Below are 16,301 nucleotides of genomic sequence, written 5' to 3'. Positions count from 1 at the left end.
TTTTTAAAAAAAAAAAATTTTTTTTTTTTTTTAAAATCTTAATCAGTCACAGACAGTGAAACTCTTCTGTTGTAGGTGAATGAGGTTGTTTAAAATGTGTTCTGTTGACATCTACAGACCCTTCTTCTCCTCTTTGTAAAATTGCCTTAAAAAAATCCATATAAACATCTCTATGCTATTCATGTTCCTGTTAAATGCTGTTAATTCTGTTGCTCCTTTCTGTATCATCTTTCTCAGAAAAATTGGATCTTTCATTTTGGAGTATCTAAATGGTTAAACGCTTCTGACATTCATTGGTTATTGTTAATTTTGTGGGCTGCATTATTATAATTTCTTTATCTGCCTTGAATCCTTTGGTTTTCAAGTTCAAATTGTTAAGTAGTCAAATCTTCACTATGTGATTTATTTTCATTATTCAAGCCAGAGACTTTTTTTCAATCTCCACCATGTTTCTTTGTATATCACATGTTGGTTCTCCCATTCCAAGGTAATTTTGAATACAATAATGTCATGTTTTCTCTAAGCTTTCTTCACATTTGATGACTTAACTTTCATGATGCATTTTCCTGTCATGAGCAGTTGGATCTATTTTTAGGTGTAGTAGCACATATGCATAATATTGTCTTCACCAAACCTGTCTGTCCACTTGACTCACAGCAGATGGATTTTCATAAAATTTTGTGTTTGGGCCTTTTAAAAAGATTTGTCATACCATTCCAAATTTCAGTTAATCGGACCAATAGAAATCTGGCAATTATTTTTATTTATTATTTTTTTTTTTTCTTCATGTAATAATTTTATTTTCAGTGGATGGATTTTCATAAAATTTTGCATTTTACTCTGTTAGAAAAATTTATCAAGCCTTCCAAAATTTCATTAAAATTGAACCAGTAGAAATTTGACAATTATTATTATTATTCTATATATATATTTTTTTAATACATATATATGAGCTATCCATATACTGTATATTGTAGTGATATTGTTTATTTGTTTGTTGCTGTGTGTTGGTTTTAGGAATGGGTGGGCAATATGGGAGTTCACAGCAATGTTTTAAATTCGCACACAGTCTTTCATTTTGCTGTTTTTGATATAAATCAGGAATTATTACTGTTTGCTAATGTGCCTAAAATGTAATACACTGTAATACATTAACTAACTTGTTTTAAAATGGATTCAGAATGGAACTGTTAAAGTGAAGTCAATAAATGAATTAGGTAAATACAAAAAAAGTAAAAATTACATACAGCATACCTTCTATTTATTTACTGCCGTTTCAGTTTGGTAATAAATATCACAGTGATGATTATTTTTTACTCTGAAGTACTGCTATTTAGTGATACTTTTTAAAATATTTCTGGAAATTATTTTTATGGTGTCATTTATAACAAGTTGAGAGATGTTGCAAGCCAAATATTGGTGCTAATTTTCAAGTGTTGTTATAATGAAATGTCATTAAGCAAGATATACCTGTACTAATATTTTTGTATTGGTATTAGCTATACTAATTACAAAAATCTGCATTTAAAATACAGTGGAACCCATTTAACACAAAAATGGTTAGAATTAAATATCAGTTAACACAAGGTGCATGTCAGGTCCATTCCAGTGCCTATAATTTCCAATATATATTTATTCATTTAATGTTGAAATAGCTTGTATGAAATGCCACTCAACACAAAAATAAATTTTTGATCCTAGTAAAAATGAATATATACAATGGCATTTTAGATTGTTTTTTGCATCTTCTCTTTGACTTTCAAACATCCCTCCCCCAAAAACAGATTTTCCGTTAATCTATCACTAGGGAAAATTTCAAGCATACATCAACTTTTTCTTCTCTTACCTCCCTTCCTCCCTGCACTGTTACTGGCTAGAGCCAATGGTTGACAACTATGCACACATGAATTTGTTTATTGTATGTACTATGCAATAAACAAATAAAATCCCTCTTGCCTCTCTAATCCGAAATTCCATCTTTTGTAGAATGCTATCGAAATGAGTTACTTGTATGTTTTGTGATGCTACATGATGAGTTCATTCTGAATTTGAAGTGAAAAACTCCTTGCATGTTCTTGTTTATCAATCAGTTTATTCTGTGATACAGTTATATTGTAATATTTTTATTTTTATTCACCTTATAAGCTCATATTAAAAATAGCTAGTAAAATATATAAACAAAAAGTGCTATCACCAAAAATGAAAATGCAGCTCCTGTAAGCAGTTTATACTGCTTCTACATTGAAAACAATATGGTATTCCAAATTAAGCTTTCTCAATGATTATAGAAAACCTTTAAAAAATAATTGTTTTTTGAGCAATAGAAGTTTAAACTGGAATAGAATAGAAGCATTTACGTAAAGTAAAGCATGGAGATATCACTTCTCATTTGGTTGAAATACAGTACAGAATGCAAAAGGTAGATGTAAAACTAGGAATTGAGTCAGTTATAATCAAGGATGGCTGGAGCACTTGGGAAGGAATGTACTTCCTCCACCTTTTTAAGACTTTTAATTGGCAAAATAATTAAAAAAATAGTACACTTTTTAACTGCACCCTACATTCTACATTTTCCATCTATTATGAACACATCTTAAACACTCCATTTTTTAATATTGAAAATATCTTTTAAAATTTTTATTTAAAATAATACCCTTGTGGCATGTGTTTTTGTTCTTGTTTGAAGTTGCCTCCCTTCTTTGGGTGTGGTATGATTTGCTGTCTGAGAAGAGCCCTGTTGCTAAGGCTAGTACTATTAAGAATAGCAGATATTAGCACTAAGGCCCCAAGTGCCAAGCGATTCTGTGATCAAGTGACTTTGCTCTGAATTAGCGCTCTTTCTTGAAGTAGAAATCGTTTCCTTATTTAAAGCATTTATTAACACACAATTAAATAATCCATAGTAAAGAAAGCAACTTTACTAGATTAAGAAGGAAAGCAACCTTCTCTCTCTCTTTTATTTTTTGGTTATATATTAATTACTAACCTCCTAGTGCTTGGTCACAGGGGTGGCACTGCTCCTGCCTCCACGTGGCGGGGCCGGTAACCTGGAAGGGAAAAGCTCTCCCTTCCAGGGCGAAATGGAGCGAACTGACTCCAATACCCAGGAATCCACTGGGTCAACGGACCCGAATAGAACTGACCCAAGATATGAGAAATCTAGTTCTTTCGGAGACACCTCTAAGGCAATCAGAAAAGGCGATACAAATGACTCTGTCTCCACAAAGAGATTAAAAACAGACGTTAAAATTTTAATTTCCCCAACATACATTATTATACATTCAAAGACTGAGAAAGCGGTAGGGCAATTGTCACCCTTTCTCATACAAAAAACTCTTGAGAGTTATGTCGGCCCACCAAAACAAGTTAAAAGACTAAAATCAGGCGACATTTTGGTAGAAACAGCCAACGCTAAACACTCCGAAAAATTATTACAAATGACAACCTTTGCAGGAATACCAGTAACGGTATCTCCACACAATACATTAAATACCTCAAAAGGTGTCATTACGGAATGGGACCTTCTAAATGTGCCCGAAGAGGAAATTCAAATCGAGCTTCAGGAACAAGGAGTCATAAGTGTTAAAAGAATTACAATTAAAAAAGAAGGGATAATCACCCCCACCAGGAATCTGATACTCACCTTCAACACACCTAAAGCGCCCAGATCAGTAAAAGCTGGATATCTACACTGCAATATAAGACCGTACATCCCGAACCCTCTCCGTTGTTTCAACTGTCAGAAGTTTGGTCACTCACAGACAGTATGCAGAGGAAAACTAACATGTGCAAACTGTGGTTCGCAAGAACATGCCACTTCTACTTGCACAGCTGGAAACCATAAATGTGTAAATTGTAAAGGGGAACACACCGCATATTCAAAGGAGTGTGAAATTTGGAAGAAGGAAAAAATGATACAAAAATACAAAGCAGAAAATGGAGTTTCATATCAGGAAGCTAAAAAGGCGATTATAATAAATATAGCAAACAAACCTTCTTATGCGCAGATTACCACAACCAAAAAGGCTCCGGAAATTAAATTACCCAATTCAAAATGTTGTGGCACACAAACGGATGTCACAATCCCCCCAGGAGAATCCATCTCAGAATGGGTTCGTGAGTTTTACAAACCATCTCCATCACAAAAACAAGAAAAGATTATCAATACTCCGTTATCTTTCCCACCAGATAATTCAGAAAATGTAAGGAGAAAAGGAAACAAAGAAAAGCTAGGTAGTACAGGGAAAAAGATTTCAGAACAAATGGATACAGATGCAAGAAACCAAGGAGAGGAACCAGTCCTCGAAATCTTCACTGAAGAAGAAATGGATACGGGTAGACCATACTTTTCAAAGAAAGATAAAATTAAGGTAGACAAAGTTAAATCAGCCCCAAGGAAGCAATCCGAGGGAACATCTAACCTCAAATGACAGGTACAATTATCCAATGGAACTGTCGAGGTTTTCGCTCAAACACTAACGATGTTATAGACCTCATCACCCAGTATCACCCACTAAGTATCTGCCTACAAGAAACATATTTAAAACCACAGGACAATAGTATAATCAAAAATTATATCATATATAGAAAGGATCGCATAACGAATGGAACAACGAGAGGAGGAGTTGCAATATTAGTTAACAGACATGTACCTTCCCAAACAATACCATTGAACACACCATTAGAAGCAGTTGCAGCCCGTCTAGCAATAGGCTTCAACATTACCATAGCCTCAATATATATACCCCCTAATCAAGAATTCCAGTTTAAGGATTTCGAAGAGCTGATCACTCAGCTACCACCTCCATTCTTTATCTTAGGTGACCTAAATGGACATCACCCACTATGGGGCGATCCCAAAATAGACCAAAAGGGTAAGCAAATAGAAAAATTAATTGTCGAGAACAACCTAATGATTTTAAATGACGGCACACACACATATTTCCACCTTCCATCAAAAAGCAGTTCTGCAATAGACTTATCAATCTGTTCCCCAACACTGTTCCCTATGACTAAATGGAGCGTGCACGAGACTCCGTTGAGTAGCGACCACTACCCTATTATTTTGAAAATCACGACGAAAACACCATGTCAAGTCAGTAGGCACCCCAGGTGGAAAATATATGATGCAGATTGGGAAACATTCAGGTTACTAGCCAAGTTAGACTGCAACATTATTAAACGAGAATCAGTACAAACATCAGTAGCCTATGTTACTGATAGTATGCTTCAAGCTGCCGAAAAGACAATACCTAAAACATCTTCTAACATTAGAATATATCCAAAACCATGGTGGAACAAAGAGTGCTGGGAAGCTAAAAAAGAGAGAAATAGAACCTGGAACCTCTTTCGCAGAAATCCAACAACAGACAATCTGATACAATTCAAGAGAGCCAGAGCTAAGGTCAGGAAAGTGCAAAAAATAAGCAAAAAAGCTGCTTGGATGAAATTTGCATCCACTATAACTATTTCCACACCAGCTACACTTATCTGGAAAAAGATCAGAAGGATGACAAATAATTCTCAATCAAACCCCTCTCCCTTGCTAGATTGGAAGGGACAGCTGGTTACAAATACCTTAGATATAGTCAATGTGCTTGGTGAAAATTTTTCGAATACATCTGCTAATTGTGCATACCCCACTGCTTTCAAAACATACAAGAAAGAGGCCGAAAAAATAAAACTAAACTTTTCTAGCAATCAGTGTGAACAATACAACTTGCCGCTCACAGTAGCAGAACTAAAACAAACTCTAGTGCAGGCAAAACACAGCGCAGTCGGTCCTGATGAAATCCATTATGCAATGATACAACAATTAGATGAACAGTCCCAATTAGCGCTGTTAGATCTATACAACAAAATATACTTGGAAAATTCTTTCCCAAAAAAATGGCACCACGCAATAATACTAGCTCTCCCAAAACAGGGAAAAGATCTATCAGACCCACAGAACTATCGTCCCATAGCTTTGACCAGCTGCTTAGGCAAGATCTTAGAGAAAATGGTCAACAATAGACTAACATGGTATCTAGAAAATAATGATCTTCTCAACTCAGAACAATTTGGCTTCAGAAAAAATCGCTGTACCTTGGATGTACTTATACAACTGGAAAATCAAGTAAGAAATGCGTTTCTCAGGAAACAACACCAAGTCATGGTTAATTTTGACATCCAAAAGGCATACGATACCACGTGGCGATATGGTATACTTAAAAGATTACATCAACTTGGCCTTAGAGGACATCTACCCCTCTACGTATGCAATTTCCTTAAGAATCGGACCTTCCAAGTTCGAATGAACAATACACTTTCCAATATATTTTATCAAGAAGAAGGGGTCCCTCAAGGAACTGTACTTAGTGCCACACTTTTTGCAATCCACTTCAGCACAATACTAGAACAAATTCCAAACAATATCTTCACAACTGTTTATGCTGATGATTTCAGCATTTCTTATCAAGCGCAGCATATGAGGACAATAGAGCGGCAATTGCAAGTAGCCATTAACAGAGTCATAAAATGGACAGAAAGAAATGGATATAGAATATCGGTACAAAAGACTGCATGTATACATTTCTGCAGAAAAAGGAATCTCCATCCAGACCCAGAACTCAGGCTGAAAGAACAGATCATCCCAGTTGAAAATAGTGTCCGTTTCTTAGGATTAGTTTTTGACAAAAAACTGACTTTCCTAGAGCATATCAGTCACATAAGAGTCCACTGTTTGAAGAAAATGAACATCTTGAAGGTCCTATCCGCTATATCCTGGGGAGCAGACAGGACAATCCTACTACGTTTATATCGCCTTCTCATTCGGTCTAAGCTAGACTATGGTGCCCCAGTCTATGATTCGGCAAGACCTAGTGCCCTGAGATGGCTCGATCCGGTACATCACTGCGCACTCCGTTTAGCCCTTGGAGCTTTCCGCACCTCACCCGTGCAGAGCCTGTACGCCGAAGCTCAAGAACCTCCTCTGCAAATCAGAAGACAAAATCAATTACTCTCTTATGCAGCTAAAATAAAATCCTTACCAGATCACCCTCTACACAAAACTCTTTTTACTTCTGAATGGGAACAACATTATCAGCAACAACAAAGAATCAATAAACCTGCGAATGTAAGATTAAAAAACCTTCTTCTCAGTAGAGAGCTTAACCTAGATAACATAATTCCGCTGACGAAGCAGTCTACCCCACCATGGATAATCAGACAACCTTTATGCGACTTCTCCTTCCACTTCTGGGACAAACAAACCCTTTCCCATATAAACCATCAACAGCTGCACGCTGCTTATAAGGCACAATTTTCAGATCATTGCTTTTTATATACAGATGGATCCAAAACTGATTCTCATGTGGGAGCGGCAGTTTACTTTTCTGACATCACATTGGCCCAAAAACTCCCAAAAGACTGTAGCATTTATACTGCAGAACTGCAAGCCATTATGTTAGCACTAAACGAAATCGACCATTCAAGTTTTCAAAACAGCATAATTTTTACTGACTCTCGTAGTTCCATGATGGCAATACAAAATATCAGTTCTAACAAACATCCACTACAACAGCAGATTCAATACAGAATATCCAAACTCCTTGAACAACATCGTAACATTAGATTTTGCTGGATCCCAAGCCATGTCGGAATACATGGTAACGAACAAGCAGACAGAGCTGCTAAAGAAGCCAACAACAATATTTCCGCATCAGAATATATCTCTTTCTCAGACTACAAACGCGTTATTGATCACAGTGGGATACATCACTGGCAGCAGCAATGGCAAGTACTTACCACTAACAAATTGCATCAGATTAAAAGATTACTCCAACCATGGAAATCCAGCATTCAGAAAAATAGACGCGATGAAGTGATACTTGCTAGGTTAAGGATAGGACACACATATTTCAGTCACTCTTATCTTTTGCGAGGAGAAGATCCACCCCTATGTCCTATCTGTCACACACAACAAACAGTAGAACATGTACTGATTACTTGTCCAGCCTTTGCAGATGATCGCCGAAACTCCTTCAAAGAGCTAAACAAACATCACTCCCTCACTCTCAAAACCATACTGGAAGATAGAAAAAATATAGCAGATGTTTTTCAGTTCCTCAAGAAAATAAATTACTATAATCAAATATAAAACTAAATATTACCTATTACTCTTGGAAATTATTAGCAGCAATATACCAATTAGAACAAAACCGATATATTAAATCTTACAGGCGCATTTTAGCCACAGTAGCTCTTGCGCCAAGAATTCTTAAATCAAATCAAATCAAATATTAGCACTAATGTGTTCTTTACTGGATCTTGTTTTCACAAGTGAAACAAAAACATCCATTCTTTTGTTATTGTTACTCAAATTATTTATGTGAGCCAGCCTTTGTCAACTGTTCGAGCTGTGCCTAAAGAATGACAGTAGCATACTGCCAGAATTGTTTAGTTTTAATGAAAATGTTTTATTTTATTTGTTTATGACCAGATGTCTTCATTAACAAAACAGTTAGATGCAGATTGAAAGGAAATGCAATAATTGAGGAATGCCAAAATTGAAATTGATGTCACTTTATTTAATAGCATCTCTGCTAATTTAAGGATCAGCTGCATTAACTTTAAGGTTAAGATTGTCCATGGTGAATTGTAGGAGGTTTCTAATCATATGGTGATCATGTAACTTCTACCTTGCCTTCATTGCCAAAAAACTGCACAGCCAGCCAAAGATATTTATAATGCAGATGAAACAGGTATTTTTTTCTTCTTTGCTGCTTTCCAGGTGAAACTTTGGTATTTAAAGATGGACAGTGTTCTGAGAAGAAAAAGTAAATTAAAAAAAAAAACAAAAAAAAAGAAACATATTACTATGCTGGTAGGGTTTAATTCAGGTTATTCTGAAAAGTTGCCTGTTTATGATTGTAAAGTTTTTAAATCCCTGCTATTTTAAAGGAGTTAAGAAATTACCACTAGAATATACAGCAAATAAAGAGGCTTGTATGAGCAAGCATTTTCTTGGATTGAATAAAGGTATCGGATAAGTGCTTTTTACATGAGAAGCACAAAGTCATTTTGATTGTTAATAGCAGATCTGCCCATCCAAAAGTAAACCTGCAGTCTGTCATTTTAATCTTTGTTGCCACCTAATACCGCAAGCATATTGCAGCCATGTAACCAGGGTGTAATTAAAAATCTTAAATTTCATCAAAAATTTATTGCGGAAATTCATTTGTAGCATTAAATCAAAACAGGATTTTTGTGCTTTGGCGGTATTGGAGTCCCTTTATTGTTGAATGGAGATCTGTTACAGAAAAATTCAATTGAAAATATTCAATTTCAATTGTTTTTGATTTCTATTTTCAATTGTTTATTCTCTATAACAGATCGATTCTCTCTTCCACTACATCTGATGCCTTTGTAGAGGAAAATAAGGATAGACTTTAAAATGTAATATCTACAGCTCTGTGTCTTATCTTCTTAATGAGTTTTCTTCAGTTTAAAATATTTAATCAGACATATAATGTACCATATACAGTCTCTTTTTTTAAAGTATTTCTTGTAGTTTAATTTGCTTTCCTCTTAAGAAACCAGCTAATCTCCCATCATATCAGTATTCAGCAACCTTGTTATCTCTTTTCCCATCTAATGAAAGTATTCCCCTTGCTCATCACTTAAATCTCTCAAATTTTTAGGGGAAAAAAATGAGATGGGAGTGAGGAAAATGAATTTTTAAAGGTATTCGGCAGCTCGTATCTTTATAACATTTCATTAAATTTGACACCATGGATTCATAATTATCTTCACTTTATCCAAGAAATCCATACACAACTGCTTTAAACGATCACCAAGTTGCTAGTTCAGTATCTTGAAGCTTTGTTTCAAATATATCATCTCTGAGGGGTTTATTTCAGGCTAAATGAAAATTCTTTCTTTGAGTTTTGCATCTGTTAAATTGGGAAACACTTCCATTAGGTGGCAGAATCTGCTTCCTTCTTTATCCAGAGCCTTAACAAACTTTATTCGTCTAAGCATTACATTATGCGAAATTATGTATAGGTGGAAGAATTTTTTTTTTTTTTTTGGATCAATTAGTGGAAAATATTTTATTATATTTCCTCATAAAATTTCCTCTCCCTTTTCCCCACTTCAGCAAAAATATAGTACATTCAAAAAGTTGCCAGAATCACTTGCTGGTATTTAAATGGTTTTCACTATAAGGTTTTATGGGGTACTGATGTTGACCTCGGTGCGCATGCTTGTCAAGTGGGAACTGACTCAACCACCATGTATCACAGCTGATTGATTGCAGAATGTTGCAGTTTGAACAGTGATAACATTAAGTTCTTCTTTAAAGTTGGGAAAAGTGCTACAGAGACACCGCATGCATTACAGAAATTTTATGGAGATGATTGAAGAAAACAGCAGTTTATGAGTGGTTTAAAAATGGATAGGAAACACTTGAAGTTGAAACTTGCAGTGGATGCCCTTGGACTTCATGAAACAATGAAGGTGAAGGGACTTATGCGAAATGATAGGTGAATAGCTGCTGTTGAGATTTCTCATGACGCAATCTCATCAACTCATCTGCCTATCATTTTGCATGGACTATCTATAGGCAACAGTAATTTTGCACAGTCCCAATGCAAAATTTAGGGATGTGCCACATGTTGTTCCATGTGCCACATGTTGAACACTTGGAACAACATGTGCCACATATTGTTCCAAGTTTGTTCCACCCTTGCTGTCAGATGATCAAATGGACTGCACCAAAGCCATCGCAGGTGATTTGAATAAAAAATCTGTGGAGGATCCGAGCCACCTAAAAAAAAAAAAAATGGTTACTGGGGATGAGAGTTGGGTGTTTGCCTATGACCTCAGGACCAAGGTGGAAACATACAAATGGCACATAAAAATGTCTCCACAGCCCAAGAAGTCTCATGTAACAAAATCCAACATCAAAGTCATGCCGATCACTTTTTTTGATGATGAGAGCACAGTGTGCTACAAGTTTGTGACTGGGAGAGAATCAGTACTGCTTCTTACTATATTGAAGTTTTGACATATTTGTGTGAGAATGTGAGGCAAAGATGACCTCAAAAATGGAAGGGTGCTGGATCTTACACCATGACAATACACCCAGTCACACAGCAATATTAGTTCAGCAGTTCTTGCACTTTCTGACTTCTGGCTGTACTGAAAATGGGACATTGAGGTTGTCATTTTGCTACAGTGGATGGCATCAAAGAAAATGCCAGAGTAGTCCTACATGTGCTAAAAAAAAATAACATGATTTTGAAGAAAGTTTCAAATCTTTGGATTGACTGAGCATGTGTGTGTATGAAAAAGGAAGGTACTTTGAAGGTGATCAGGTTAGTAAGCTAAACTATTCACTCAATAAACTTTTATAGGCAATAAAATTCCAAAACCTTTTTGAATATACCTTGTATAATTTTTTTCTGTTGCACGACTATCCCACAAACAGAAAAACAACAGTATTTTGTGAAACATTCCTGTAGACCACTGTGTGATCACCACAGATATTCCAATTAAAGTCATTGCACTTTATTACACTTAGCATCTTGGACATTCTTTCATGTTTCTTTCAAGCCAACAGAACAAAGTAGAGGAACTGATGGGAATGCATTTCCATTGTGCAGCAAAGCTGCTTTTAAACTTAATTTTGAGGCCTTATTAAATATACCCCATTTAGATTTAGATTTTGTTTAATGTCCAGTTCATTCAGCAAACCATTATTAAATTTAAATCACAAACTAAGTTATTCAACTCTTGCTGGTTCAATTGTTGCTGGTTGGTATCCAAATCTAAATGTTGAAGTGGACAGTCCGACAAAGCCTGCAACACAGGAATCCTCACTATATTCATTGCTGCCTCTTTTACCCCATGGTTTTGGTGGATCTGGTATTGACAGGCCTTCATTATGTGGAACAGGCAGATGATATGTTAGGATATTTGATGTTGTGCTTACTTTTTCTGGACATCCCTGATATTTTTGTCATGTTAAATAGCAATTGTGAATGTGGTTGCACAGTTCTTGCCACACCATAAGAACAGCAAAAGCATTCTTTTAATTTTCTCAGTTAGCCATATTTTGCATTTGTGGTGCAGATAATACAGCACATACACAGAACTCAAATTTTGTCCTGATTACCAATCTATTAATCAAAGAATATCAAAGTACAAAGAATTTATTCTTTGTACTTTGATATTCTTTGTATTTGTACTTTGATTTAAAAAAATCTATTAATCAAAGAATCAAAGTACAAAGAATATTCACATTTAGAAGTGGACAGTTCCAGCAAAGTAATTCTGCAAAATTTTCTTCCTCTGAGTTTTTGTTGTAAACTGAGAAAGCATGTAGCAGAAATTGTCAAGGTAATTCGGATACTTCCTTTGCTTCTACTTAAACATTTAAAAATTATAATGTAAGCAAACAGAAAAAATAAACAATACAACCTCTTTCTGTTACTAAAAGAGGTATGTGAGGTAGAGAGACAAGGTCGAACATTTTAACCCTCCTCACCATTACTGCCATCTGTGGGCACATGCAATCATTATTATTTGCCTATAACACAAAAGATCAGTGTCATATCTACTTCCCAAAATTGTAGATGATATAGAAGATGTGATGTGTATGATGAATTGTGTTATGTAGAAAATGTGATGTGATGTGAAATTTTAAGAATTATTTTCAAAATTTATGCATAAAATTTGAGTGCAAACAGCTGATATATAGTGGAGGTGAAAATCAGGTTGTCCAGTGTTATTGTTTAAATTGCTGTGACAGGCAGTTCATTCCAATGATCTACAACACACTGCCCGAAAGTAAACTTCGTGAGATTAGGCCTTCTGTTATTTCCAGAATTTTGTGTTTTTTGTTTCTTGGTTCTTCTTTCTTCTACTAATGAAAATATTCCTCCCTTGTTTCATTTTACTGATTCTCTTCAGCTCCCCCCCCCCCATATTCATAATTATCAAGCTTTGCAGTCTGTGCCTTCTAATTCTTCATAAGAACATTGATTAGCATCCCTCAACAATCTGGCTGTCCTGCTTTTGAGCCCTTTTTAGAAGTCTGTCTTACTTCAAGTGTGGTTGCCAGATTTGATAACAGTATTCTAAATGAGTCTCAGCATGTCTTATATAATGGCATCCTTTTCTATACTTGTTTTCCCTACTCTGTATATCACAGACATGTACTTTCCTAGCCACTTATGTGTACTGCATGGAAAATTTTGTCTCACTGAATAGTAATTCCCAAGTCTTTTCATCCTGAACCACTTTTAATATTAGTTCCATAATATTTTAATATCAGCTTATATTAATACACACTCTCTCTCTCTCTCTCTCTCTCTCTCTCTGTTCCCTGCTGCAAAACCAGGGTAATAGAAATCCAGGACCATTAGTGGACCATCCAAGCATGTGTTTGTTTTGCACTGACAGACATGGTGCATCTAGAAACTGCAGCCAACTTTTCAACTGGACTGAAGTACAGTCAGTCCTTTATGCACGATTCACCTTTGTGTTTACAAGAAATGGCAATCGAACGCAGAATCACCCCAACTGAACGCAACATGATAGGAATGAAGAGAAGATTCAGAAAATGTATTTGTTTTTTATATCAGTGAAGGGGAAACGCATTTCACCATAATAATGTAAAAACCCACACAATTCCAGCTATCGCTATTATCGCAAATGCAATTAGATCGAGTTTACTACCAGTTTATAACAGATTCCACTAGCAGGAGTGCAACTGGAAGTCGTTTTTATTGTTTTATGGTAGTAACCCCCAGAAATGTGCTTTAGTAAAATGTGAGCTAGTGAGGTGTTAATAGTGTATCTCTGCCTTTTACAGTGTTGTTTATTCAGTTGCTACACGTGCGCAGCTTTGTTATGTGTATCAAATGCGCCTCCTCATTTTGTAATTGTGCTTTATTCCTTAAAAATGAGTAAAAAGGAAGCATCCTGGTGAAGATACTACAGATTCAGAGAGAAAAAGAAAAGCAGTATCGATAAACAGAGGCGGACTGAGTGAAAAAATTCTTACCTGGGAAAATTTGTAGCGGCCTCATACTAGCATTTATGGCCAAAATCACACTGGCCTTCAGCCCACCAGGGTTTCCCCGCTAAGGCTTATGGCCAGTCTGCCTCTGTCGATAGAGAAAAAAATATGAAATTGTGAAACGCTTTGAGCAAAATGAAAGACTGTGATATTGCATGTGCTACAGGCCTAAATAAGGCAACGCCAAGAATTATAAAGAATGCAGAGAAAATAAAAACAACTTTCATAGAGGAACAACTCAAAGTATAATTAAAATCCATTAGATCAAGACATAAAGAATTGGAAGCGATGGAACAGCTGTCATCTATTTGGATAGAAAATCAAACGAAGAACAAGTTAGCTTACAATAGAAGCAAAAGCATTAGCAATATTTTATTACATAATAGTCGTAATAAAATACGTAAGTATTTTATTATGATTATTTATTGTGTTTGGTAATGTTTTGGTTAGAAATGTGTGTTCAATCTTGGGTGGTCGGCACCTAACCCTATTTTTCCCGTAGGGCCTGTTGTTTATATTGCACGAGGATTTCTAGGAACACAACTATCGTGCTATATGAGGACTGACTGTATACATTTCCAAAAATCATATTATCTTGGATAATTTAATGCCATGAATTAGTGAATTTTTAATCACATTTAAGTCTGACATTAAGAACAGTCAAAAAAAATTTTAACCAATTGTGAAATATATGGCATAAAATAAAAATGGCATGAAATCAAATAAATGGCATACAAACATATCCTTATACAACCAAAAACATTTGAGTAACTTGAATCTTAAAAAGTATTTTTAGATAAGTTTTGAATAACCCAAAATATTTGATATTACTTCCTGGGTCCCATGAATGCCAAATTATCAAAACTTCTAATGAGCAAAAGCTTATAAGTCTACTATATATAGCATGAATAACTAACACTTATGCTATTAATAATACCATAACTAAAACTATTAGTTTTATTTACTGTACTTGATATGGCTTTCACAATATATTTGTTCTAGGCATTGTCAGCAAGGTCTCCTGAAGCAATTATTAACAAGTTCAATAATGATGGACATACTCCACTTCATGTTGCTTGTCATGCAGATAAACCAGAGTGCGTCAAAGAATTACTTCGTTCGGGAGCTGATGTCAACGTAGCAAGCATATCGCAGGATCCACCTCTGTATTGTGCAGTAGACTCTTCCAATGTCAGGTGAAGTTAAACACTGAAATTAAATGTGATTTTTTTAAAGTTTTTCTGTTTCTTTTTAATTGGTAGTTTTCTGTTCCTTGTTTTTTTTTTTTTTTTTTCAGAAAAAACAGATAAACTGATCTTTAGAACACAACTGATGGACAGACAATATTCTGATGTATCTTGGCCTCGTTTCCCAATTTATTCACTTTTAATACTGATTTTCGATAAACAAGAAATATAAAGATTGTTAATAACTACAAAAAAAGGGAAAAAAAGAACTTTGAAAATATTTACAAAAGTTCACACATCCATCGGAAGTACACTACACTACGTATGGTTAAATAGTGTACTTCCTTCCAAGGGACATGTGAATTTTAATAATTTTTTTTGTAAATATATATTGTTTATTTATTTTATATTTTTTTGTAAATTTTATTGAATTTAGAATAACTGTGGACAAATTCAATGGTGAAACTCAAGCAGTTGCTCTTAACATTTCTGAGGCTTTTGATCATGTTTTTTTTCTCTCCTTCTTTTCCTCTTGTATATCAATGACAATTTCCACTGACTGGAAGAAGTCATTGTTGCTTTTCTTATAAACAACTATTCACTGTGTACAAATCTCAAATCCACCCTGCTATGGAATATTGTAACCACATCTGGGGTGGTGCTCCAAAAGGTTTTCCACATTTGTAGGCTCCATTCTAAAGAGGGGAAGCCAAGTTAATTAATGACCTGTTTCTCACAGAGTATCTCCACACTCTCTATCTCATAGATGTTCTGTTTCTGTTGCATGATTTTTCTATAAATAATACTTCCATAGGCACTGTTCTTCTGAATTGGCTTCTGTAATTACCTCTGTGCCTTCCAAATCAGTCCAAACACATGCCACAACTAGTCAACATCCATTTACTGTCCAACTTCAAACTTGCAGGACAACTTCTTCTCTTCCTCATTTATCCCTTCTACTTAAGCATTTTGGAATAACCTCCCTTCACATGCTTACAAGTTAGTGCAAATGTATCAGATTTGCTTGCAGCTAACTATTAAATACC

At 35.3% G+C, this 16,301-nt stretch overlaps 1 protein-coding gene across 2 annotated transcripts in view; it reads left to right on the top strand.

Moving 5' to 3' along the window:
- iPLA2-VIA (calcium-independent phospholipase A2 VIA) overlaps positions 1-16,301 on the top strand; it is a 173,291-nt gene that overhangs the window by 42,894 nt on the left and 114,096 nt on the right. For both annotated transcript variants that reach the window (XM_090386690.1, XM_090386689.1), the window contains exon 5: positions 15,071-15,264. In XM_090386690.1, the coding sequence (XP_090242816.1) occupies positions 15,071-15,264 (194 nt within the window). The remainder of the gene's footprint in view (positions 1-15,070; positions 15,265-16,301) is intronic.

The sequence above is a fragment of the Mastigoproctus giganteus genome, chromosome 12 (genome assembly GCF_048544385.1).
Source record: "Mastigoproctus giganteus isolate SK-2022 chromosome 12, ASM4854438v1, whole genome shotgun sequence".
Classification (NCBI taxonomy): Eukaryota; Metazoa; Arthropoda; class Arachnida; order Uropygi; family Thelyphonidae; genus Mastigoproctus; species Mastigoproctus giganteus.
The sequence above is the reverse complement of the archived record's forward strand: the minus strand, read 5'-3'. Positions and strand labels throughout refer to the sequence as shown.